The sequence below is a fragment of the Peromyscus californicus genome, unplaced genomic scaffold (assembly GCF_007827085.1).
Source record: "Peromyscus californicus insignis strain IS unplaced genomic scaffold, ASM782708v3 Scaffold_12__1_contigs__length_115047231, whole genome shotgun sequence".
Classification (NCBI taxonomy): Eukaryota; Metazoa; Chordata; class Mammalia; order Rodentia; family Cricetidae; genus Peromyscus; species Peromyscus californicus.
In genome coordinates this window covers 321,229-346,853 of record NW_026294413.1, presented here as the reverse complement: position 1 = coordinate 346,853, position 25,625 = coordinate 321,229, and the positions used below count along the sequence as shown (strand labels likewise).

At 36.6% G+C, this 25,625-nt stretch overlaps 2 protein-coding genes across 3 annotated transcripts in view; one reads left to right on the top strand and one right to left on the bottom strand.

Annotated features, from left to right (window-relative positions):
• The window catches only part of Fgf14 (fibroblast growth factor 14), a 661,678-nt gene that overhangs the window by 464,292 nt on the left and 171,761 nt on the right, over nt 1–25,625 (bottom strand). The window lies entirely within an intron of this gene.
• On the top strand, nt 18,202–19,298 carry LOC128107007 (calmodulin-alpha-like). The gene has a single exon (XM_052732369.1). The coding sequence runs from the start codon at nt 18,268–18,270 to the stop codon at nt 18,715–18,717; it is 450 nt and encodes a 149-aa protein (XP_052588329.1). The 5' UTR covers nt 18,202–18,267; the 3' UTR covers nt 18,718–19,298.

Genomic DNA, 25,625 nt, shown 5'->3' with positions numbered 1-25,625 from the left:
TCCAATGATCCACTTTTAACTCACACAATCTGCTTTTGGAACCTTAGCAGCTCAGTTTTCTTAGCTCTGCAAATGCAGTATTGATCCCAAGAGGAAATCAATCTCACCTCAAAGTGAGACCTTTCATCAAATACCCATTTTTCTTCCCAAACCAGAGCTCTATTTGAATGGAAACTACCAACCACAAAGCAGATTCCTCTCTCCTGGATTATTCAGTAAATATTACCAAGATGTGGAGTGTAGGTTCACCAGAGAAGGAGTGTCCCTCATCTTCCTACTCCCCACCCTGCCAGCTCACAGATGACCTGCCAAGTAAATCTGGGTATGTGAAGCTAGAATTATAGATTATAAAATAAATCTTGATCATGAAGTTATAACTGGATTAAGTAGCATTTTTAGTTGAATTTTAGAGAGTACAGATCTCCTGGAAGTATGTGTGTGTGTGTGTGTGTGTGTGTGTGTGTGTGTGTGTGTGTGTGTATCTTGGAATTCACTATGTAACCCAGGCTGGCTATGTCGCAGCAATGCTTCTGTAAAATTATGAGTCACTGTGCTCAGCTTGAAGGAAAGAAAGATCCGTATCAGAAAATTCCATCATTGGTGCTTCTGCATTTTCTATGTGAAAAGGCCACCATATGAAGCTAAAGTAGAGCAAAGTAACAAGTTAATGTGATAAGCCAATAACTTTAAACCTGTTGTCTAACTCTTTTTCATCAAAAAGGATCCAAAAGAAATGAGCTAGAATACACATACACAAAGAGCTGAGCATTTGCAGAGACAGAAAATGCACAACGGAGTGGAAAGGAACCTTCACATGATAGGTAACACTGACAGCCACTTCAGCCTTTGGAATACAGATCTGAGAGGGGACTGACAGACATGAAATCTCACAGGAAAGTGAGAAAATGTATGGTGAAATGCAATGCGACTGCAAGACTTTTGCACTAAGAGATAATATACAAAGTGGTGGGATAGTAGGTTAGATACAAAGTTCAAGCAAAAAAATGTAAAATTATATTGTGATTATGTACAAATTTTTATTGATTTTAGGATTTGTTGCTGTATTTTTTTAAAGAATTATGTTGAAATGCATGCTTCCTTAAAGAATGCTTACCTTTAAGGGCCTGGAAGATGACTCAGTGGGTAAAGTGTCTGCTGTGCAAGCACCAGTTTCTGAATTCAGATCTCTGCAACCCACATGAAAAGTTGGGCATGGTTATACATGCCTATAATTCCACAAGGCAGGGTGGAGGTGGACATTAGAAACAGGAGGATTGCTGGGACTCAGTGAGAGACCTGCCCCAAGGAAATAAGGTAGACAGCAATATAGGAGAAAACTCACTGAACATCCTCCTTCATCCTCTACTCACATACATGGTCATGCACACCTGCATACACACTCACAGGCAGACACACATAGAATCCTTGCCCTTTGTGGTTGTTGTATAGTATATGCATTGCCCCATGGTCCCAGACAAACATGTGTCCCTATGTCTGGTCACTGATGCTGTTTTTATAGTCCTCAGCCGTATTTTTAGGAAAGTAGAAATGTTCTTGTACCTTGTTAATTCTGAATTTTGATGAGGTTGTAGACTTTTGGTTTTAGCAATTTTCTAGGATGATTTTCCTCTAGATAATTTGAAATATATATTTGGAACTGTAGAAAATGAGATTTTAAATAAAATAAGAGGTAACATGCTTCACAGCAGTTTATCTGACCCAGATAGTACCCTACAGATAATAGAAAAGACTTGTCAGAAACTGGTCTCTAAATACTTCCCTAAACTATGGTGTATTGAAACCATATTTTAGGAGATTATTTATAAATCATGTAAGTGACCAGACATGGGGACACATGTTTGTCTAGGACCATGGAGCAATCCATAATGCTTATCAATACAAGAGGGGAAATTGCCATAGCTACTAGAGATTCACTGAGGGACTAAAGTATGTATAGTTTTATACTTTGCAAATGAATTCAGTTTCTAGTGCTGCACCAGCTTCCCCAGCAAAAACTCCAGTCAGTTTATGGTTTCAGAATTAACAAAGGGCCTAAATATGTTAGGCTTGCTCTTATCTAAATTTGAAATAACAATTTTACTTTGCTTTTTCCCTCTGTACTGTGACAATCATCTGTTGAGGAATATCACTTTTAAACAAGTTTCACACTGCTTTAAATATTTAAAAGTTATTAGAAGCTAAGCAATTTTTCAATGCAACACCAAAGTTCACAAGGATTCTGTTTCAATCTCCACTGATATCTATGCTGAATTCCACTTCTATTGTTCATAAGCATAACTTAGAACATATTCCAGTTTGGACCCAGGAGACAGGGGGATCAATCAGCAGAAGAGAGCACTTACAGTATAAACATGAGGACTTGGGTTCAAATCTCCAGCACAGACATAAAAAGCCATGCATACCCATAGGCATACCTGTAGCCCTAGCATTTCAGGGGTAGGGGGAAGTGGAAGAGGAAGATCATTGGGGATTTCTGGTCACTAGCATAGCTCCAGATCTAATTTGAGACAATGTCTCAAAGAAATAAGGGGGGAAATTATAGATCAGGGTACTCAAAGTCCTCCTCTTTCCTTTGTGCATGTGCACAGACACATATTCCCACACACATTGCATACAACTTTGTTTGTTTGAAGATTTCATACATGCCAGTCTGTTTTGACCAAACTCACCCTCCATTCCTTCCCCTTCAGTTCTTCCCCTCTCCCTGCCATCACTCCAAGAACATCCAAAATGTTCTTGGGCATTTCTGAGCATTGCAACAATCCCTGGTTGAAGGACATCAACACTTATATCATTTTGGTGAAACAGACTGCTTGAAAAGAAATTTATGATTAAATATTATTTCAGCATTATTTCTACAGGAGAGCTCTTTCTATAAATGATCAAGTGTTTTAACTGTACTGTGCTCAGATTTTCTGGGGTGTTGATTCTGGTGTGCCAGCATGTGACAGGGTAGGTTGTTGCTATATTGAATTAATAGATCTCATTTATCATTTCTACAGGTGCTAAAAGAAGACAAAGAATAGGCAATATTCAAGGTCTTCTTCAATGAAACTGGACAAAGCATTAATTTTACAAAGCACTGCAAAAGGTAGTATTTTTACTGTCATAAATTGTTTTTTTGTATGCCAAATAGATTGTAGAACATCAGAAAAGCTGCCTTTACATATCTTTGTTTCTCCACTGTATAGCCACTGCACTATGGAACACATTCTCATCAGACTTAAGATTCATTACACTCACTCAAACAGCAACTGTAGCTTGATTTTTGGAGGAAATACATCAATACTCAATAATTATAGCTATCTTAAAATATGACCTGATAAATCTAATGTTTTAGCTGAATTTTAACAAGTTTACCACATCCTACTATGCATTTTATGCATAGTGTTTTCAATCACTAAAAAATTAGTATTCATAGCATCCATTCTGTTTCTCACTGGCCACAGAAAAGTAAAAATTTCATTAACATACCATGTTATAAGTTGGTACATTAGAATTGTAAACAGGTCTTTAACTCTAGGAAATTATATTTTAGTGACTAATTGATCCCCTTTCTTCACAGCATCACTGAAAATTATGTTCCAGACCTTATGCATACATTTAGTTCCAATTCTCCATGGGAGAGTTTGCTGTTACTTCTCTGGTAAAAAGTCCCAGCATTGAGTAGCTCCGCCAGCCTCCCCAAAGAGCACACCCTTGCCAGCATCCCAGCACCATCTTCCTCCTCACTAGGAGTCCCCATTGCTTCCATGAGAATCCCACCTCTTCCCAAAATGGAAACCGGGCCTTGTCTCTCATCTTTACTGACCCTTATCTCACCCCACAGACAAGCCCCTGAGCTTCATAGAATCTTCTCATCTTGCTTCCCCCATATACTTAGAAACATGTCCACACACACTTTACTATGTTACATATTTACATACAGTCTCACTGTAGTCATTCAGGGCTAGACTAGACATATGGACGCCCTAGATGGGTTAATTATGTCTAGCCTTACAAAACATTATTTTGTTTTCCTTTATTTAATGATGCAGCAGAGAAAACAAGCTTCTATGAATGTGAATGGGATGTACCTGTCAGTTCTTAATAAGAGTTATTTCAAATACCGAGCCCTGCTACAGTTAGCTGATTTACAACTCTCATTCTACCTCTTTCTAATCACCTCTAACAAGATAATATTAGTCTCTCTGTGTACACACTTAGGGTGGATGAAAATTATAGAATAAGCTAAATGGCTAATTCAAAATGTTTATAGAAAATATCTTGATTCTGTGGTGTTATATTATGTACCCTAATAAAATTTGCCTGAAGATCAGAGGACAGAACAAGCCACCAGATTAAACATAGTTGCCAGGCAGTGGTGGCACACATCTTTAATCCTAGCACTTAGGAGGCAGAGATCTATCTGAATCTCTGTGAGGTCAAAGCCACCCTGGACTTCATGAGATTGATTCAGTCTAGGAAAGAAACAGAGTCAGGCAGTGATGGCACACACCTTCAAACCTAGTACTTGGGAAGCACACATGCCTTTAATGGCTTGGCAGAGAAAGATGTATAAGGTATGAGGAGACAGGAACTCAAGGCATTTTGGCTAAGACCCTTTCTGGTGAGGAATCAAAGGATTTCAGTCAGGATTCACGGAGTTGGCAAGGTTAGACATGGCAATGGCTTGTTCCTTTGTTTTTCTGATTTTTTAGCATTTATCCCATATCAGGCTCCCAGGTTTTTTGTTTTTGTTTTTTTATTAAAAGACCTTTCAACATTTGTGTTACATCTGGCATCCAACTTCTTTTAGGGCACAAGTTCACAAAAAAACCAAAAAAACAAAAAAACAAAAAAAAACAGGTTTAGGCTGGAACTATACCATGGCCAGAGTCTCTATTCTGCCTGGACCAGAGTCTTTACCCCACTGGCTAAGTTTTTATTACTGCCTCTCTGCAGGAAACTCCATAGGTTTTGGACTCCAAAACCACAGGAGTTCGCCACTTTTGCACATTTCTCCTATGCAGATGGCTGGATCTTTCACTTCTTTCCTCTTCCAGTGGGTTTTGGCTTTCTTTGGGCCCCCTTCCTTGGGCTGCTGCCACACCATCATCTGAATTGTCACTGTCAGCAGATTTGGTGAATCAATTGGGATTTCTTAAAAGGAAGAATTAGTTAAAAGAAAGTTTTTTTCCCACGTTAAAAAATGGGAAACATTGTTACAATGGAAGGTATTTGATCTCTGTTTGACTATACATTGAATAGTCTGAAAATGGAACAATTAAATGAGAGGCTAATTAATGTTGATGGGATTTATATAATGTCAATTATAAATATTATTTGTTTGATCATTTCTGTTTTATCACTTAAAAAGTTGGTTAATATGAGTGCCAAGATAAAAGTTTTAGAAAAACCTGTTAAAACAGATCATAGAGATATTCAGACCCAGACAGAAGAATTTAAAGGAGAACCAACCTCAACATTGCATTATAAGGTTACAGAGAAACAGTCTAAGGCTTTTAAACAGCCAACCTTAATCTATCCAGTAACCTTACAGGAACTACCCAGTGATTGATATCCTCAAGGCTAAGTAAGAGTTGACTGGACTCCTGTGCAAATGTTAGATTTGAGGAGATTCAAAGAAGCAATAGACTCATGTTTCGTAAAACAGATGTTAAACTTGTGGTCAACTTGTAATAGAATTATCCCTCAAGACTGGAGAGATTTGGTAACAGCAGTCTTAGAGGCTGGTTGCCAATTACAATGGAGGACTTGGTGGAAGGATGAAGCTAAGACCATTGAACGATGGAGCAGAGCTAGAGGAATGGAAATTTCCCAAGAACAACTTCTTGAAGAGGGAGATTATGCTGATATACAAAAACAATCTTTATATGATAATGAATGGCAGCCTTGAATGCTTGGGACAGAATTGAAGAAGTAGGAAAGAAAATTGAGTCATTTATAAAAGTTATACAGAGCCCAAAAGAACTCTTCACTGATTTCTTACAAAGACTGACTTCAGCAGTATATAGAATGATACCAAATTCAGAAGCTAGACAGATAATAATTGAATCTCTGGCTTTTGAAAATATTAATGCATAATGCAAAAGGGTAATTAGGCTGTTAAAGGCAACATCAGCACCCTTGGAGGAATGGATCTGAGATATAATTAATATTGAATCTCATGGCCATGATGGTGCTTGGATAGGAGAGGTGATTTCCAGAGGTTTGAAGAAAAATTGTTATGTTAGCAAACAAGGTCAACTAAAAAGGGACAGAAAATAGGACTTTCCTAGAAATAATGTTTTTTCAAGGAATAATTCCAACAGAATGCCCCTCCCTTCTGGATTATGCAGAAGGTGTGACAAAGACAGACATTAGACTAATGAATGTAGATCAACAAAGGACAGACAAGGTAATCCTTTGCTTTGCCATTAGGAAACTCCCTGAGGGGCCTCTCACACATCCCCATACCAAATTTGGTTCAGTCCTTTCCTGTCACCATGGAAGAAACTCCTTCCAAGAGCAATTAAAGAACCTAATGCCTCTAGTAAAAGACCATACTGCTTGGAGTGATAGAACAGTTATAATAGAGAGAACAAAAAAATTCAGGAGAAACCATAAAGCAATTTTTTTGACAAACTTCTATAAGCAAACCCAGACCAAAATTAAAAACACAAATAAATGACATTGTCATTGAAGGTTTTGTAGACACAGTTGTAGATGTAACAATAATTGCGCCAGAATCTTGGCATCTAAATTGGTCTCTTCAGGAGGTAAAAGTTCAGCTTTTAGGGATTGGAACATTATCCCAAGTAAAACAGAGCTTGAGATAGGTCTAATGTATAGGTCCAGAAGGACAGAGAGAAAAATTAAAGCCATATGTAGCTAATATAGCTATGAATTTATGGGGATATGATTTATTACAACAATGGAATAACCAAATTAACATTCCTCCAATCTTAGAAACAAACTATAAACTAACATATGTTTCTAGGAAAAAATATTAGAAGTAATTATAGAGAACAGTCACTGACCATCCAGATTGCACAAGAACAGGGCATAACAGCTGCAAATCTTTCAAAGATACCAACAGCCCTACCTTTAAAATGGTTAAGAGACAAGTCTGTATGGATTCAGCAATGGCCTTTAACAACAGAGAAACTACAAGCCTTAGAACAGCTGTCACAAGAGCAGGTAAATGCTCAGCATATTGAAGAATCAACCAACCCTTGGAATTCTCCTGTACTTGTTATTAAAATGAAGTCCAGTTAGTGGAGAATGGTAGCAGATCTAAGAGCTGTTAACAAGGTAATTCAGCAAATAGGTTCTCTACAATCTGGAATTCTTTTGCCTTCTCTGTTACCTAAAAGATGGCCTCTTATAGTTATCAATTAAAAGACTATATCTTCTCAATATCCTTACAAGAAAAAGACAGAGAAAAATTTACTTTCACAGTGCCTAATTATAATAATTCTCAGCCAGTTAAGAGATATCAATGGAAGATTCCCCCCACAGGGAATATTAAATAGCCCAACCCTGTGCCAATATTTTGTATGACAGCCTTTGAAAGTAATATGTAAACAATTTTCTCAATCTATAGTTTACCATTATGTGGACAACATTTTACTAGTTGATTCAAATGCAGATAATTTAGAAAAAATGTTTGAAGAAGTGAAGAAAATTTTGCTTTGTTGGGGATTACAAATTGCTCCTGAAAAGATACAAAGAGGAGATTCTATTAATTATTTAGGATATAAAATAGGTCTACAAAAAATTAGACCCCAAAAAGTGCAAATTAAGAGAGATCAATTACAGACTCTTAATGACTTTCATAGATTATTAGGAGACATTTCCAATCTATGAACCACTATTGGGGTAAAGAATGATGAACTGAGTAATTTGTTCAAAACTTTAGATGGTGACAAGGACTTAAATATTCCAAGAGAATTATCAGCTGAAGCTGAGAGAGAATTGGCTTTGGTGAAAAAGAAAATACAGGACATACATGTGGATCACTTGGATTCAAAGCTTGATTACATTTTGATTATTTTACTCTCTAAGCATTCTCCTACAGGAAATTTAATACAGAGGGAAAATATTATATTGGAATGGATATTTCTACCAAATAAACAGAGTAAAAAATTAAAAACTTATGTGAAAAGATCTCTGAGTTGATTTTAAAAGGAAAATTGAGACTTGGTCAATTAGCAGCAATAAACCCAGCAGAAATTGTAGTACCTTTAACTAATGAAAAAATTGACAAATTATTGGCAGAAAGTGAACCTTGACAAAGAGCTTGAAGTAATTTTTTGGAGAGATTAACAACAAATACTCCAAAAGCAACAGAATTAAACTTATAAAGAAAACTCAATGGATCCTGCCTTGAATAGTATCAGAAACACCAATATCTAGAGCCCCTACATTTTATACTTATGCAAACCAAAAGGAAAGGCAGGTTACAAACTAGAAAATTTAGTAAAGTGGTTCAAAGTTCTTATACTTCTGTCCAAAAATTGGAAATATATGCTATTCCAATGGTATTAATGGATATTTTGGAAATTCTCAACATAGTTACTGACTTTCAGTATGCAGCAAGAGTGGTCTTATACATTGAAACTGCTGAATTTATTCCTGATGAGTCAGAATTAACTTCATTATTTGCTCAGTTACAAGAAATAATCAGGAATAGGAATCATCCCTTATAGATAACACACATCCAATCTCATACGGGTCTTCCAGGCCCTCTAGCACAAGGTAATGAGGAGATCGATCAATTATTGATAGGAAATTGCTGGAAGTCTCAGAATTTCATTAAAAAAAAAACCCATCGTGTCAATAGTATGGGTTTAAAAAAAGATGGCAAAAAGCAAAGGAAATTACAAGAAAGTGTCCTACTTGTTCTTTATGCAATCAAACTCAACTACCAGCTGGATGTAACCCAAAGGGTAATCAGAGGAATGAAATCTGGCAGATAGATATTTTTCATTTTGTAGAAATTAGAATAATGAAATATGTACACTGTGGTGGTATTGTGTTCCCCAAAATATTGTGCATGCTAATAAACTTATCTGAGGATCAGAGAACAGAACAGCCACAATATTAAACATAGAGGATAGGCAGTGGTAGCACATGCCTTTAATCCTAGCATTCCAGAGGCAGAGATCTACCTGGATCTCTGTGTGTTCAAGGATACAGTCAAGCATGGTGACTCATGCCTTTAATCCAAGAAAGTGAGCCTTTAATCCCAGGGAGTGATGGCAGAAAGCATAAAAGTATATAAGGCATGAAGACCAGAAACTAGAAGCTTTTGCTGGTTAAGCTTTTAGGCTTTTGAGCACCACAGTTCAGCTGAGAGGCATCCAGTCTGAGGAAACAGGATCAGTTGAGGAATTGGCAAGGTGAGGTAGCTGTGGCTTGTTCTGCTTCTCTGATCTTTCAGCGTTCACCCCAATACCTGGCCCCAGGTTTGTTTTTATTAGTAAGACCTGTTGAGATTCATGCTACAGTACACCACACCATTGATATCTATTCAGGATTTCAATGGGCAACCGCTCAGAGTTCTGAAAAGGTTGATTCTGTAATCATGCATTTGCTAGAAGTTAGGGCCATCATGGATATGCCTGTACAAATTAAAACTGACAATGCCCTAGCATGTGTCTCTGGTAAAATGAAACAGTTTTTTTGCTTATTACAATATAAAGCATATTACAGGTATACCACATATTCCTACAGGCCAAGCAGTCATAGAAAGATCAAATCAAACTCTAAAGGATATGCTAAATAAACAGAAAGGGTAACAAACCCCCCCAGAAATGGATTACATAATGCTTTATTAACTTTGAATTTTCTCAATGCTAATGAGAAAGGAACAACAGCTGTGGAGAGACATTGGATAACAGAAAAAAAAACTGCCAAGTTAAATCAGCCTATATACTTTAAGGATGTGCTGACCTCAGAATGGAAACCAGGATATGTGTTATGTTGGGGACAAGGTTTTGCTTTTGTTTCTACAAGAGAAGAAAAGCTGTGGATACCATCAAAATTGCTAAAGATTTGATGTGAACAAGAGAGACCTCTTAATTAGAAGAGGTGATAGTTCATCAACCAGCATGATCATCCAATTTAAATTAACTTATACAACTAACAAATGCTTTTTATTTAATCAGCTATAACTTGCCAAAAGGGAACATCCCCAAAGTTAGGCTTGTGGAAGGGTTTTTATTTCTTTCAGGAGAATGAAGGCTAAGGAATCTGAAGAACACTGGACAAATGAGACATCTGAAGAAAAGGGACAAATCATCCAGAAAAAATGTCCCAAGAAAAAGAACAAATTGGCCTACTGGTATATCATATATAAAATTTCCTAAGTCTTCCTAAATATTTGTTTCTACTCTTCTCTACAAACATAGTGCAAATGGTCTTTATGTATTCCCAGTTCAATTAAAAGTTAAAGCTGCATCCAGGTAGTGGGACCGGGTCCTGTGCTCATTGCATGAGTTGGCTGTTTGAAACCTGGGGCCTATGCAGGATCACTTGGCTCGGCCTGGGAGGAGGGGACTGGACCTACCTGGACTGAGTCTACCAGGTTGATCTCAATCGGCGGGGGAGGCTTTGCCCTGGAGGAGGTGGGAATTGGGGGTGGGCTGGGGGGAAGGTGAGGGGGGCCAGAGGGGGGAGAACAAGGGAATCCATGGCTGATATGTTGAACTGAATTGTATTGCAAAATAAAAATAAAAATAAAAAAAAAAGTTAAAGCTGGCTTTGAAGTTGGAGTGTGGCTCTCTCCTTCTCTAAACCCAAGCATGCTTGTTAAAAGAAAATGCAAAATCTCTGTATCATGTCAGAAGAGCCACCTGATATGGAACAGAAGAAAAACCAAAATTAAGGGATTATTCTATTGCTATTAATCTCATGATCCTTTGGTTTTATTTTGACTCTTTAAAACTTTGCTTAAGGTATAAATTTTATATCAAAATTTATAAGATATATATTTTAAACATTTGTTATGATATTAACAGCCATATAGAGTACTAACTAATACTAGAAAAAAGGCTTCATCTAGCTTCCTGTACATGATTTTGGGTTTGAGTCTGTATCAGTTTTCTGCAGAGAACCATGACCATGCCTAACAGTGAATTTGAAGTCTCCACAACAATGGGATCCCACAACAATGATTCCTTCAGGATTATGATAATGCCACCAAGCTGACAAATACCACCCAAAGATTGGCTTTGAACTACAAACTGCTCAGGACAATATTGAGATGGCTAGCTAAGATGATACAGCCTCACAGACCACTTTAACCAGGACTTGAGATAAGCCCTGTACTTTAGCATTATGCAGAGACTGGACAACAAATGATACAGCTACCTTACCCAGGACTTGACAACACAAAATTTTTCTTTTTAGGATCCCCTAATGATGCCTGTACAGGAAGTAATTTTAAGAACACCATACCTACATTCTCAAAAGGTGGGGTGGGTGAATTTTGGCCTTTCAGTGGGTTATGGATAATTGTCATTGTTTAGGATGGTTGGTTACAAGTTGTTAATTGATAATGGTCAAGAAAAAAAGCTAAACACAGGAGATTAGATTCAGAGTTCTTGTTTGAAAAAAAAAGAAAGAATTAGATTCAGGGTTCTTGTTTGAAAAAAAAGAAAAAGAAAAAAGGCTATATATAAGAGATAGATTATTGAATCTGAAAAAAAGGTATAGAATGATAGGATAAAAGGGTAGATTATTGAATCTATTTAGAAAAGAAAAATGGGAGTATATGGATATAAGATAAAAAGTAGATTACTGAATCTACTTTTAAAAAGCAACTACTAGTTTTAAATATTTTACATTGGATTTGATTTTTGTATATTGTATACAAATTTTGGATATTGATAAAAATTTGAGATTTTTTTGTTAGAATGTTCTGCACATACATGTCTAATCTTCTTCAAAAGATATTGTATCTATACAGCTCATTTAACAATCTAATGCAATTTTCTAATCCTTGAAAGTTATTACCAACTAATTAGATATAAAGAAATACAAGTGAGTAGTTAGTCATTACAACCAAACTTGTAGTCATATTAGGTATGTTTTCAAGGTCAAACAGATATATTGTAGATAAGTAGGTCACCTTCAAACACTTCAGAGATCTACAGAATAAGGCATTTAAGATGTTTGAATAGTATAGATTCTTTTTTTATGACAGTGAGACATGTCTGCTCCTGGCAGCACCAATCTACTTCAGAGAAGATGGGCAATGAAGAAACTTCATATGGAGTTTACTTTCTTTGTGGCAAAAGTTATACATTGGGCAAGAAAGTATCCTTGCCTCAACTGCTGACAGTATGAAGTCCAAATGGACAATCAAGACACAAAAGAAAGGACTGCTGATCCTTTCCAAGACAAGACCCTTCAGTATATTCTGCTTCACAGATAAGTCTGTCAGATATGCTAAGCCTATAGGCTGAAAATAGATGCCCCAATGTTGTAGAGGTCACTTTGGGTGACTGTCCAGGTAGCCAACTGTTTCTGTAATTTCTCATATATTTTGGAAGTCGCTTATTTGCACTTCCTGCTTACTTAGGTAATATTATTTCCTTCTTGGGTCTTTGAGGGAGTTGAAGATTAGATAGTTATAGCTTTCCTTACAAATTCAGAAAAGAAACTCACTAAAGAGGTATAAAGTATATAAGTTTGAAAGACATGAAAAGAAAGTTTTTGGTTGGTAATACAAGTTAGGATAGAAAGTGAATTAGGTACAACATTTTAGACTCACCAAAATAGGATAAATAATGGAGTATTTTCTCTGCATTTGCCAAATGTTAATGGACTGGACACTGTTAATGTTATTCTTGACTGTATATATTGTATATACTTATTGTATATAGTTTTTCATATATACATAATATATATTTTTCATAATATAATAATATATATTCATTATAACCTTCTTTTATTATTTTAGTCAAAAAAGTTTAAATTTTACTAGAGTACACAAGATATCATCACATGATTCTTTCAAGCCACACATCTTTTTGTTTTCTCTTATTTTGTAAGCTACACTGCTACTGGGAGGTGTCTTGAAGAAATGAACATTCAGCTAATAAAGTAAATTCTTTATTCTGTTAATAAAGAAATGCTCTGCCTTATATTTTTTATTTTAAGATTTTATAAATTATAACTAATCACTGTAGCAATTGTCATTAAGACAATCCCTGAGTTAAGGCTATGGCCTCATCATTGTATTTTTCTGTTTATTTATAGAAGCATGACTTGAAGTGGTCTGTTTTGGTTTTCATTTATCATTGTTTGATTTTACACCCAAGCTAGCCTAGAACACACTCTATAGCCAAAGATAGCCCCTAACATTCAGCAGTCCTCTGCATCAGACTCCTGAGTGTTAGATTACAGGTATGAATCACCACATCCAGCTAGACATGCTATGATAGAGCCACTTGAAGTCCGGGTATAGGCTATTGATTCAATCCAACTGCTACTGTGTCTGCGATACCAGAATATTTTTGTGTCCATGAGGAAACAGCTGCCCTCTCATTGAAGCACACTTTCTAATAACATAATTAACTTATCCTAAGTTGCTACACTAGGTGGCTAAGGAACTGGTCTCTGTGTATTTAAAGAATTGTACTCTGTGTCATTTATCAGGTATCTAAGTTCTACTGTGGTACCATAGATACAATCTAGGGTCTCATGCATGCCAAGAAAGCCTTCTAGCTATATGTTCTTGAAGGAGCTGTTTAACTTCTCTGTACCTTTTTCTTACCTAATAACTAGAGCATTTTGAGAATTTTAATGACTATATGAAGCACAAAGATGAGGCTCCAGATGTGGCCACTGGTGATTTCCCAGGTGTAAATGGATGACCCCACCCCCATGCATATGTGTGCAACACTAATTGGACTAAGTAGGTTATCAAAAAATGTTTCTTAAAGAAGGTATGATGTTGAGAGGGAGACATGCTAGGGAGATATAGAAGTGGTTGGAGGGGGAAATGGAAATGTATATGATCCTGGTTTTTTTTTGTATATGTGTATGAAATTCTGAAGAACAAAAATTATGAAACAGAAAAGGCTCAATAAAAATAGCTAGCTACTTTCCCCTTAAGCTTATCCCACTTACTGTTTTAAGCTATTCTTATTACTGTCTGATAATGTCTATTTCAATATTATCTCATTTCTTATCCTATTCAAGTTTTTTTTGACAGTAGGTAATGTTTTAGAGCATAATATTTTTGAAATGTTCTTCAACATTTCAGCTTCATTACTTCAACAACAATGCTTCTTCCCAGTTTTCCTCTTCTGTTTCTAAATCTTATTCAGTCTCCATTATAAAGTCTATTCTTATCACTTAAATCTACTTATTCTTTCAGGTTTTTATCTTTTTGTTCTCACTGCATCTGATCTCCCTAGGTATGATGATATTTTATTTGTACTGAAATGTGATTTTATTTGTATGTTAATAAATAAAGTTGCCTTGGGGTCAGAGCTAATAGCAAGCCATAGCGGAGCAGGGCGTTGGTGGCACACGCCTTTAATCCCAGCTCTTGGGAGGCAGAGCTAGGCGGATCTCTGTGTGTTCAAGGATACAGCCAGCATGGAGACACACGTCTTTAATCTCAACACCAACCATAGAAGAACTGGAGGTCAGTACAGATGGGCAGTGACGAGGAGGTCATGTGGTTGGGTTTACAACCAATGAGAAGGCAGAACAGAAAGTCTATATAAAGACAAAAACACAGGAAGTAGGTCTCTTGGCTGAAGAGGATAGCTGCAGGAGTGAAGGGTAAGGCTCTTAGTTCTGACCTCTTGGGCTTTCATCTTTGCATTGGCTCTGTGTTTCTTATTTAATAAGACGGTTACATCTACACCTAGGCATTACCATCTACTCCCATGCTTGCAATTACTGCTTTGATTCCAATGATTATCAAACCTCTGCCTTCAACCTTAAACCAAAATGTCATTCCTGATACTTTTCAGCACCTTTCTTCATTGATAGTCACCAGGATAAATAATAATAGGTTCACTCTATGGTACAAGCTCCTCAACCATGGGTTCTTGGCTAGATTTGCAGTGCCAGGCATGTGTTATTTTTATAACAGTAAATCCACTATTGCACCCATAGGCCTGTCTTGCTTTGACTGTCATTATAGCACAGATGATATGAAGGACAAAGGGGAAATACTTGGGGTGGGGGAAGTTTATGTGATGAGAGATATGGGAGAGTAAGTGGGGGAGAGGGTGGAGAGTGGTAACTAAAACTAAGGATGTTTGAAAAAAAAGCTCTATGGTAATCTAATATTTTACATAAGTTTCATATATATATGAATTTAATTGGAGTTATCATGAACAGGGTATGATAATGCTCCTCTCAAAAGCCATAGGTTTCCAAATAAAAATCCCAGTGCAGGGAATGGGTTATCTATCCTTGAGTTTTTGTCAGGAGTGTCTCAGAGACCTATGAACAATACAGGTCATTACCATTGTTCTTGGTTTCCAAGTTGAACTTGATGTTACCACATATTTTGACCATATGACATTAAGAAACAAAGGCATGGGCTGGCTTTTTGGAACCTAGTGCTTATGGTGAGACACTTTGCACAGCCTTGGTGCAGGGAGGAGGGGCTTGGACCTGTCTCAACTGAATGTATCAGGCTCTGCTGACTCCCCATGGGAGACCTTGCCTTGAAGGAGGTGGGAATGGGAGGTGGATTGGGAGCGAGGAAGGCTGGGGGGCGGGGGAGCGAAGGACAGGGAAATCTGTGGTTGTGGTTGATATGTAAAATGAATAGAAATTCTCTTCATAAAAAAAAAGACAGGGAAATGGGAAAAAAAGAAACAAAGGTGGTACTGACTAGGAAGCTGACTCTCATTGGCTAACTTTTATAACACTAGAAGGTGCTGTACAGGCTGCAGGAAGTAAGTCATGAGTAATAGCCAGTTGTAAATTTATGTTTTAACAACATATCTTGTCCTCACTCCTCTACCCCTTCACTGCCTTCTCATTATGATTTTCCTCTTAGTACAGGGAACTTATTTTAATTTTCAAAATCCAAGCCAGGAACAACAGAGTCCTAGTTCACACTATGTTGTTATTCATCTTCCCTCATCCACTCCCTTTTAGAAAACATTGAACACAAAACTGACAAATATTAAGTTAGTCATAGCTCCCTTCTACTCTGACACTGATGATGGCTTTGTCCCTTCAACTCAAGCAAGGACTGACTTCTAAAATCAGAATAACCTAATCCACACTTCACAAACATTTTACTGGAGCTGAAAATAATAGTTACATCTCTCTCTACCTGCCTTTATACTTATCCATCTCTAATATTGTCACAATAATATCAACCTTTTCTGACCTTTGCTACAGACTGGTCTTCTGGTATAGTCTTCATTAACATTGTCCATGGTAAACTCAGAGAGTTAGTTACAATAATTCCCATTTTACAAATAAGAGGAACGATTCATGGATAAATTAAGAAATCTATTGTTGCCCAATGTGTAAATACTAGTGTTGGGATTTGATTCAGGTTTTTCTGAGTGGAGAAACATGTTCTTGGGAGCTTTGTTAAACTGCATTCAGACCATACCCTCTGTCCTTCCTAAGATGAACATTAAAGTATAAATCTTTCCCTGTGCTTAAAGGTACTTTTTAGAGCAGTCTCAAATACATTTTGGGTTGATTTAACCCCAAATTTCTCAAGATTCTACTGAAATTTATTTTTGCTTTTCTACTGACTTCATTTCTCTATCTTCTGTTTCCTACCTTGAATCCTTTCTATTTTGAGGGAAAAAATAAAAACTGCCTCTCTTAGCTGCTGTTACCCCCAGGAGATGTCAGAGTCCATCTTTAGAAGACAGGAAGAAGCCAGCACTAAGTGGGAGTTCTCAGTCACAGGAGGCTTTGTGAGTTTTATGGATGTTCTTTTTTGCTAACGACAAGAATCTTAGGCAGTGATATTATGTTCTGTTTTCTTAACTTTGTGGGGATCACACAGTCAACAACAGAACTGATGACTGATGTTCATTTAGCACTTTTAATGAGCATGTCTCTACACAGGCAAGTCCATGCGATTTTCCCAACTTTATCCTTCAACAAGCCCCCAGCTTATGGTTGACAATGTTTCATTAAAGTGAAGCAAAAGGTAATGGACTGGGGATAGGAAGCCCCATGCTAAGAGTCTATTGATCCTTCTTTATGTGTTGTCTTGCTACAGGTGGTGGCAACCAAGAAAGATTCTAAATATTTAATTGATCTGGATTTACTGGCAAACTGTGGGCAGCCTCCCTAGGACACCTTGCTCTCTTGGTTTAGGATATGATACTCTCCTAGGCTGCCATTTTTTTTATTAACTTCCTTTTCTTAATTTTCTTTTCTTTTTTTACTCCATCCTCAGAGTTTCTCAAGACCTAGTCATGGTACAAGAAAAAATGCTCTAGTCTTACCATAACTTAATATGCAATGCTTTGTTGATACCCATGAGCAGTCTGTCCTTTTCTGAACAGAAACAGAGGAGGAGTGGATGGTGGGGAGTGAAGGGGAGGTGGGGGAAGGAAATGGAGAAGAGTGAGGGGAAACTGTGGTCAAGATGTAAAATAAATAGATAGATAGATAGATAGATAGATAGATAGATATATAGATAGATAGATAGATGATAGATAGATGATGGATAGGATAGAAACAGATGAAGGAAAGAAAGAAAAAAAAGAAAGAAAGAAAGAAAGAAAGAAAGAAAGAAAGAAAGAAAGAAAGAAAGAAAGAAAGAAAGAAAGAAAAGTAGGTTTTGCTATTTCAATAGGCATACAAATGGTTCCCAGTGGCCATGGTTGAAGATTTAGACTAAAAATGAAGAGCTTAAATTTCAGATGAACTTTGGGCTATGACAGCATACACATCACAGATGAACTTCAGGTAAAAATTTTTAAAATGTGCTGTGGAAGCTATTATTATAGGAGGAAGACTCAGTTATCTAACATGTGCTAATCACTGATGTAGCAAGATAGATGGCATATAATCTGCCCTTAAAAAGTGAACAGTATAACTGGGTAGTTAAATCACTGTAAACTAAAATTAAAAGGCCCTTGTATTAGACCTTCATTAGTTCATAGAGGGCTAGTGTTGGTTGCTTCCTGAAAGCCCCCGAATTACCTAAGCTTAAGAGACAGGGAACAGTAGTCCGAGCACAGTGAGCGAACCGAGCGTTTGTGTGGTCGCATCTCGGAAACCGGTAGCCCTTGCAGCATGGCTGACCAACTGACTGAAGAGCAGATTGCAGAATTCAAAGAAACCTTCTCACTATTTGACAAGGATGGTGATGGGACTATAGCAACAAAGGAGCTGGGGACTGTGATGAGGTCTCTGGGGCAGAACCCCACAGAAGCAGAGCTACAGGACATGATCAATGAAGTAGATGCAGATGGTAATGGCACAATTGACTTCCCTGAATTTCTGACAATGATGGCAAGAAAAATGAAAGATACAGACAGTGGAGAGGAAATTAGAGAAGCATTCCACGTGTTTGATAAGGATGGTAATGGGTATATCAGTGCAGCAGAGCTTCGCCATGTGATGACAAACCTCGGAGAGAAGCTAACAGATGAAGAGGTGAATGAAATGATCAGGGAAGCAGATATCGATGGGGACAGTCAGGTAAACTATGAAGAGTTTGTACAAATGATGACAGTAAAGTGAAGACATTGTACAGAATGTGTTAAATTTCTTGTACAAAATTGTTTATTTGCCTTTGTTTGTAACTTATCTGTAAAAGATTCCCCTACTGTCAAAAGAATATGCATGTATAGTAATTAGGACTTTATTCCTCCATGTTTTCTTCCCTTATCTTCTGTCATTGTCCTTAAACCTTCTTTTAGAAAACAAGTAACATGTTGCATGTGGCTTACTCTGGATATATCCAAGCCCATGTGCACATCTGAACTTAGATGGAGTTGGTCAAGTGAGGGAACATCTGGGTTTTTGCCTTTTAAAGTCGTTGTAGGAACTGTCAGCATGTTGTTGTTGAAGCATGGACTGTGGACAGTCAACAATGTGTACTTCAAGTTGCACTACTGCAAAACAGGTGTTTTATCCAGGTACTCGTACACTCTTTTTTTGTATTGCTGGTGTTGTACCAGAAACATTTTCTTTTATTGTTACTTGCTTTTTAAACTTTGTTTAGCCACTTAAAGAAAATCTGCTTATGGCACAATTTGCCTCAAATCCATTCCAAGTTGTATATTTGTTTTCCAATAAAAAAATTACAATTTAAAAAAAAAGAGACAGGGAACAGTTTGGACTAAACTAGGCATTTATTTGCAAGCCACCTTCATTCTTGCATATAGTATCATACTTATTTCAAAATGATACTAGCTCAAACACACTAAATAAATGCATAGCTAACTGCATAAAGTCTTAATTTTAAATTTTTACATTTATTTAGTGTGTGTATACATGTATATGCATGCCATAGCACATGTGTGAAGGTTAGCTTGTGTAGTTGGTTTTCTCTTTCCTATCATGTGAGATCTGAGGTTTGAATTCAGGTCACCAACTTTGGTGGCAAATGCATTTACTCACTGATCCATCTTGACAATCCTAGAGCAATGGTTCTCAACCTTCCTAATCTGTGACCCTTAATATAGTTCTTCATGTTGTGGTGATCCTCAATCACAAAATTATTTTACTGCTACTTCATAACTGTAATTTTGCTACTGTATGAGTCATAATGTAAATATCTGGTATGTAGTATATCTGACATGCTACCCCCAATGGGGTTATGACCCACAGGTTGAGAACTGCTGCCCTACAGCAAATTTTTTATATATTATATTCATGTTCAAGTCAATGTGATAACAAAACAAAATATCATTATGCATTTGCTGAGGAAGCAAAATCTCAGAGGTAATAGGTGCAGAAGTCTGAATCCAACCCTAAGCATCTTGATTAAAAAACTTCTTTCCACTGAACTATGTCCCCTCTCTTCTCCTGTAATGTCATACTTCAATGTCTGCTAATCTGATGAACCAAGGAGTTGGTGTCATTTTCCCCTCTCAGATGTAGATTTACTGTGGAGTAGAGTATACAATAATTTCTTAAATCCTGAACTTTAAATAAATGGGAAAAGAACTGCATATGAAGCAGTAGTTTGCAGTTGACAGCTTATCAAGGTCACAAAACATAAGCAGCTGCTTTTGCATTTTTATGTTTATTTTTTAAAGTGATCTCACTGACTTTTGGATACCTTGTCAACCCAGGGAAATACCCCCTGTGAACAGCAGTGGCAGCAGGAGAACTGGCTGCAAGAAAGAGCTAGAAATGTTTAGAGCTAGAAAAGACAAATGCAAAGCCATAGCAGATGGCAGTGTTCATGAGTAAAGATATCTCCACACACAGAATCAGAGAACTATAGTGCAGGCTGCTTGATACTCATGACATAACATCCCAATTATGCTGCTTTGGAATTAAGTTGCTTATTATGGATTCAGCAAGTAGAAAACCAGCTAAAGATAGAACACCCGTGTCCTCTCTTTTGATCTCTGCCCAATAGTTAACTCATTACTCATGAGAACCAGAAGGAAACATGGAAGTTCTTAACAGTCCACTGACATTGGGAGAAGAGGTTGAATTCCGACCCTTGACTTCACCTCTTTCTTAATGAAAAACATTGGGCAAATTAGACCAATCCTCAAAAGCATTGACCTTCTATCATTTTAAACTTTCTAATTGACATTTCTACTTACCCTCACTTTAATAGTAAATACTGCTGCAAAGCATACCCCATGAAAATAATAAACTTTTCTTTATATATGAATTTTAGAAAATACTGAAAAATATAATATAAATATATTTATAAATATATAAATATAAAAAAAATATTACTTGATAGTATTTCATTTAAAAATACTAAATGAAAAGAAATAGTGCTTTCACAAAATTATACCTTAGTATAAAATGTAAAAGTAAATACTAAGGAGATGTCATGTCAGAGCTATAATCCCTGTTGTGTGAGAGTGACACACAGCCCCTCTTTCTGCCCTAAAGTTTTCACCCTTTCAACTTCTCAAGGCAGCCCCCTCATCCCATCTCACATCTTCTTTTTTTCCCTTTCTTACTTAATTTTTTTAAATCCAAGCATCTCTCATACTTAATATCATACTTGATTTCTATACTAGGATGAAAGTTTTCTTCTCTGTTGGATCCTCACCACCTGTAACAGAGATTAGCATTGGGAAAAACTCAAATTAAATCGCTGAAAAAACAAATGGCCTTGGAAGTTCACCTCTGGCCCAATCTCATAATCTCATCCTATACAGTAAGATCTGAAGTCCCTTAGCTAAAGGGAGATCCAGTATGATTTTCCTAAGATATCACTCTATTTCTGAGTTAATAGAAATCCAGCAGCTTCAACAGAATGCTTAATGTTGTTAACATCAACAAACAATAAGATCTTTGAGAGACTGCATCAGTGTGTTTTTGTATGTGCATCATGGTTTCCTGTCAAGTAATTAAATGAATAAAATATTAAATTAACTATGCTCTTCAGCTTCTGACTTCCAGAGAGTAGGCTTTTGTTTCCCACATGTATGTGGTATATAGACTTGTCAAATCATGGACACAGATGGTCAGATGGTAAGTTTCAGGGATGATAGGGAAGAGAAAACAAGGAGCTATTAAATGGGTACAGAACTTTGATTTGCATGACAAAGAAAATTCTAGAGATGGAGAGTGTTGATGTTTGTACAACAATGTAAAAATCATATTAACACAAGACTGTAGACTTTTAAGTAGAATGGTACTTTTTTAATGACACAATTTTAAAATCATAGTTATGAACAATTTTATTTATTTATCTAGACGTTATAGCATTATCTTCAATGAGTTCAGAATTATTACAAGTTATATGCCCATTTTATTGATACATGTATGTCTGTATCAGCTATTAAAAGTACATTATTAATGAATTATATGTGAGTTCATAGAAGCTAAACATTTTTTATACCTCACAATGATAAATGGGAATTTGATAGATTGGAACTAAGAATCTCATTCACATTCTGAAAATGGAAAAATAGTGCATATAAAAAAAGCTGTAGTAATAGGTAAAGCTTTAAGTGTGTTGGAATAAAGAAATATATTTTTGCTAGCAGAGGAATATGACCTCTATAAATTTGGTTTATTTCCCAATACTATTACATATGCTGTCAGTGAACTTCCAATACCAAAACAAATACTACAGTTATTGAAGACATTTATTGCTTCAGAAATTATATGTTGGGATTTATGACTATTTTTCTATACTTCTAGTTGTGGGAATTCTGCCATTCAGTCCAATGGCCAATTTAATGGAGCTTTTTTGTTTGTTTGTTTGTTTATTTGTTTGTTTTTGGCCTTATGGGCATGGTCTTCTCTGAAGATATATGACCCTTTAAAAACTATGGAGCAAGGTTCACACCCTCTTTCTTAGTCTGATTGGAGCAGGAGCCAGTGGCGGAGAAGCATGGCTTGCAGTTTGGTTCCATCACCCTTGGGTGGAATGGCAGCACAGCAGCAGCTGAATCAGCAGCTGGATCTCAGTTCTGTTCTGTGTTGTGAGTGTACCTTATAGATTTCATTCCTTAATAGGCCTTACCTGGCCCCATACCTCAGTGTCATGCTTTAACTGCTTAACCACCAAATAATATAAATCATTAGGGTAATATTAAATTACAGCATATCATTAAAGTTTTACAAATGAATAAATTAGAAATAATGAATAATTCATATATCTAATCCTTACTCAGCTATCAAGATAACTAAATGAAATTATTCACTGAAATTTCTTTGCTTTTGGTCTTTGTTACTCAAAGTTTGCTTCATGGGCCAGCTGACTAGGGTCATCTGGGAACTGTTAGATATAGAATCTCAAAGACTCCACTAGACATCATAATCCCTGAAAGCTTGTATGCACATTGAAGTTTGAGAAGCACTATGAAGGAGTGAATATGCAAAAATTTGCAATAAATATTTTCCAAATTGATGACCAACCAGGATTAGATCACGGCAGAACATTGACTTACCTGTCTGGTTTCTTTAAGTAAGTTTTCAGAGAAGAGATTAGTAATAACAATTAGAGGTGGCATAAAATGACAGGCACCTCCAGAAGGAAAATCCCTCTGCCACATCCCAAAACAGTCATTCTGCAGTGAATAATAACAGTGATTGATAACCCATGTAGACAAGGAGGTCTCAACAGACAGTCATTCCTTTCCCATCTTTATGGTAACTCCACAAAGTGCCTAACCCTGTTAGAAATGTGACAAGCAGGGGCAAAATGTAGTATAATGTATCTCCTTGGGAATGGGCCACAGTCTGTGAACTTCAGGATGCTGAAAGAAGAACTTTACTGGCAACCTCAACCAGCCTCAACATGGTGGCCTCAGGATATTAGCAAAGCAAGGCACCTGTCACCAGAGCTGTGCCTTTTCACTCACTAAGCAGGAAACTCTGGAATATGAGTCAGATGTTCGTATAGGCACAGAGAACAGACAATGAGTACTATAGATGGAAGGTAGCATGTCAGCCTTTTCTTGGGGGTCTGTGGATTACAAGGTAGGGGTATGAAGAAAGTCAATATTGAGACTGTATTTGGAAGCAAACCTTAAGAAGTAACTCCCCAAACTGCATCTCCTTCTACAAATTGAAAATGACAATTCTTAATGCTAATACCAAATCTAAAACACACCCTAAAGAAAAATGGTGAATTCAATAGAAAAGTGATGTGATATATTATCATGAAGTCACATGGGGAGTTTCAGATGGCATTGAAGGAGGAAATCAACATTCTTTCTAGTTTAAGCTGGTGTTAGGGACACTTACTGCTGCATATTAATTGTGTTTTAGATTTACTTAAGTTTTAATTATGCAGTCATTTACACTCCTCCCAAATCTACTTAATTACCATTTATGTACCCAGTATGAACTTAATATGCTACATTTTCTTGATCATCATTAAATTTGTCTTTTAACTAAATTGGCATGCTTGCTTACTAAGTGAAATAATTGGGACATAAGAAATGTGTAAAGGTTGTTCTGAGTTAAAGTATGCTGAAATCTATTGAAGAAATTACTTAGCAAAAGAGAAATTATAATACCACCTTTAGGAGAATACAATGCAATGATTAACAAAACTTTAGTTCAAGATAAAACATTCTGTACACATTTCTCCAGAGATGATTTAAAATGTGTGGAATGTGTGACTAGAAAGATAGTTTCAGCCATTAGAACATGTATTAACATTGTACTGGACTCAGGTTCAGTCCCCCACATCAAAATGGTGCTAACAATTGACTGTAACTCCAGTTCCAGGGGATCCTATGCCCTTTTCTGACATCTGTGGTCACTGCAAGCATGTTATACACATAAACTTATGCAGTGCACACACATACTGACAGACAAAAATTTAAAAAAAAGTGTTTCCATCCTCTGTCCTACCACTGATGTTTCTGTCTGAACCTTTAACACAGCTATATTTTTTAGAGAGGCATAATTCAGGAATACTTCATATTATAAAATATGCTACAGAGTAAGTTTCAGGAAAAGGCACAAAGCTACACAGAGAAACCCTGTCTCAAAAAACAAACAAAAAACAGAAAATATGCATATGTCACCAACATATGTCATTATATCTTTTTCAATTAAAAGTCATCTGCATGTGTCCCACATCTCCTACAGATGTCTTTTCAGAGAGACACTGAACTTTTCTTTGCACATCTTAAAATATGTCTATGGATGTCAACCAGAATTATATACATATCTACATTTTGTCTCTTTGTCAGAGCATCATATCATCAGCAGCAATGTTCCTATATTACTATAACCCAGAGGTCAGATAAAAGTACAGCTAAGGCCATTGATTCATCTTAACAACCAATTAGTTGGAGACATTTTCATGATAATTATTAAAATAATCTTATAGGGCTTTTAAATGCCCCTTCAATTTCCCCTACCTCTAGCTCAATTATTTTCTTATGTGTCTGATTTACATGTCTTCCCTTCAAAGGGCAGTTTATAAAAAACTAAACAGAAGTTACTGATAATAAGACCGTGACTGAGCATCAGTGTTTACATCCACAAACTGTTTTGTTGATAAACTCAGTGTGGAGAAAGTGCAGTGAAGTCAGAGGCTGTGGGTCTGGGAATCAAAACTCCTACTTTATTTGTGGTAGAAGACAATTAAATAACTTGCTAGCAACTAAGCTAGTTCACGGAAAATCCAAGCTTCCTGTCCAAATCTGCCAACCTCAAAGTCCTAAACCACCAACTTTACTGTAGTTTCTCTTTCCTGGTTACTACCTAGATGTCTCCTTTTCTTTATATTTTGTTAGTCAGACTTGGAAAGTTGTTTTGATTTTTGCTTCTGGGAGTACTGTTTGGTTTTTGCTTGTTTAATTCTGTTCAAGTAAATAGCTAATAACCATTTTTTGGTTGAGCTAACAGTTGACAGAAATGAAGGTCCAGGTCTGTTTACTGCTTTAGCAGCACAGAACAATGGTTCTCAACATGAATCCTTCAAAGAACACAGATTCTCACTCAGGTTGGGACATGCCTAGCAAGTAAGTACTCAG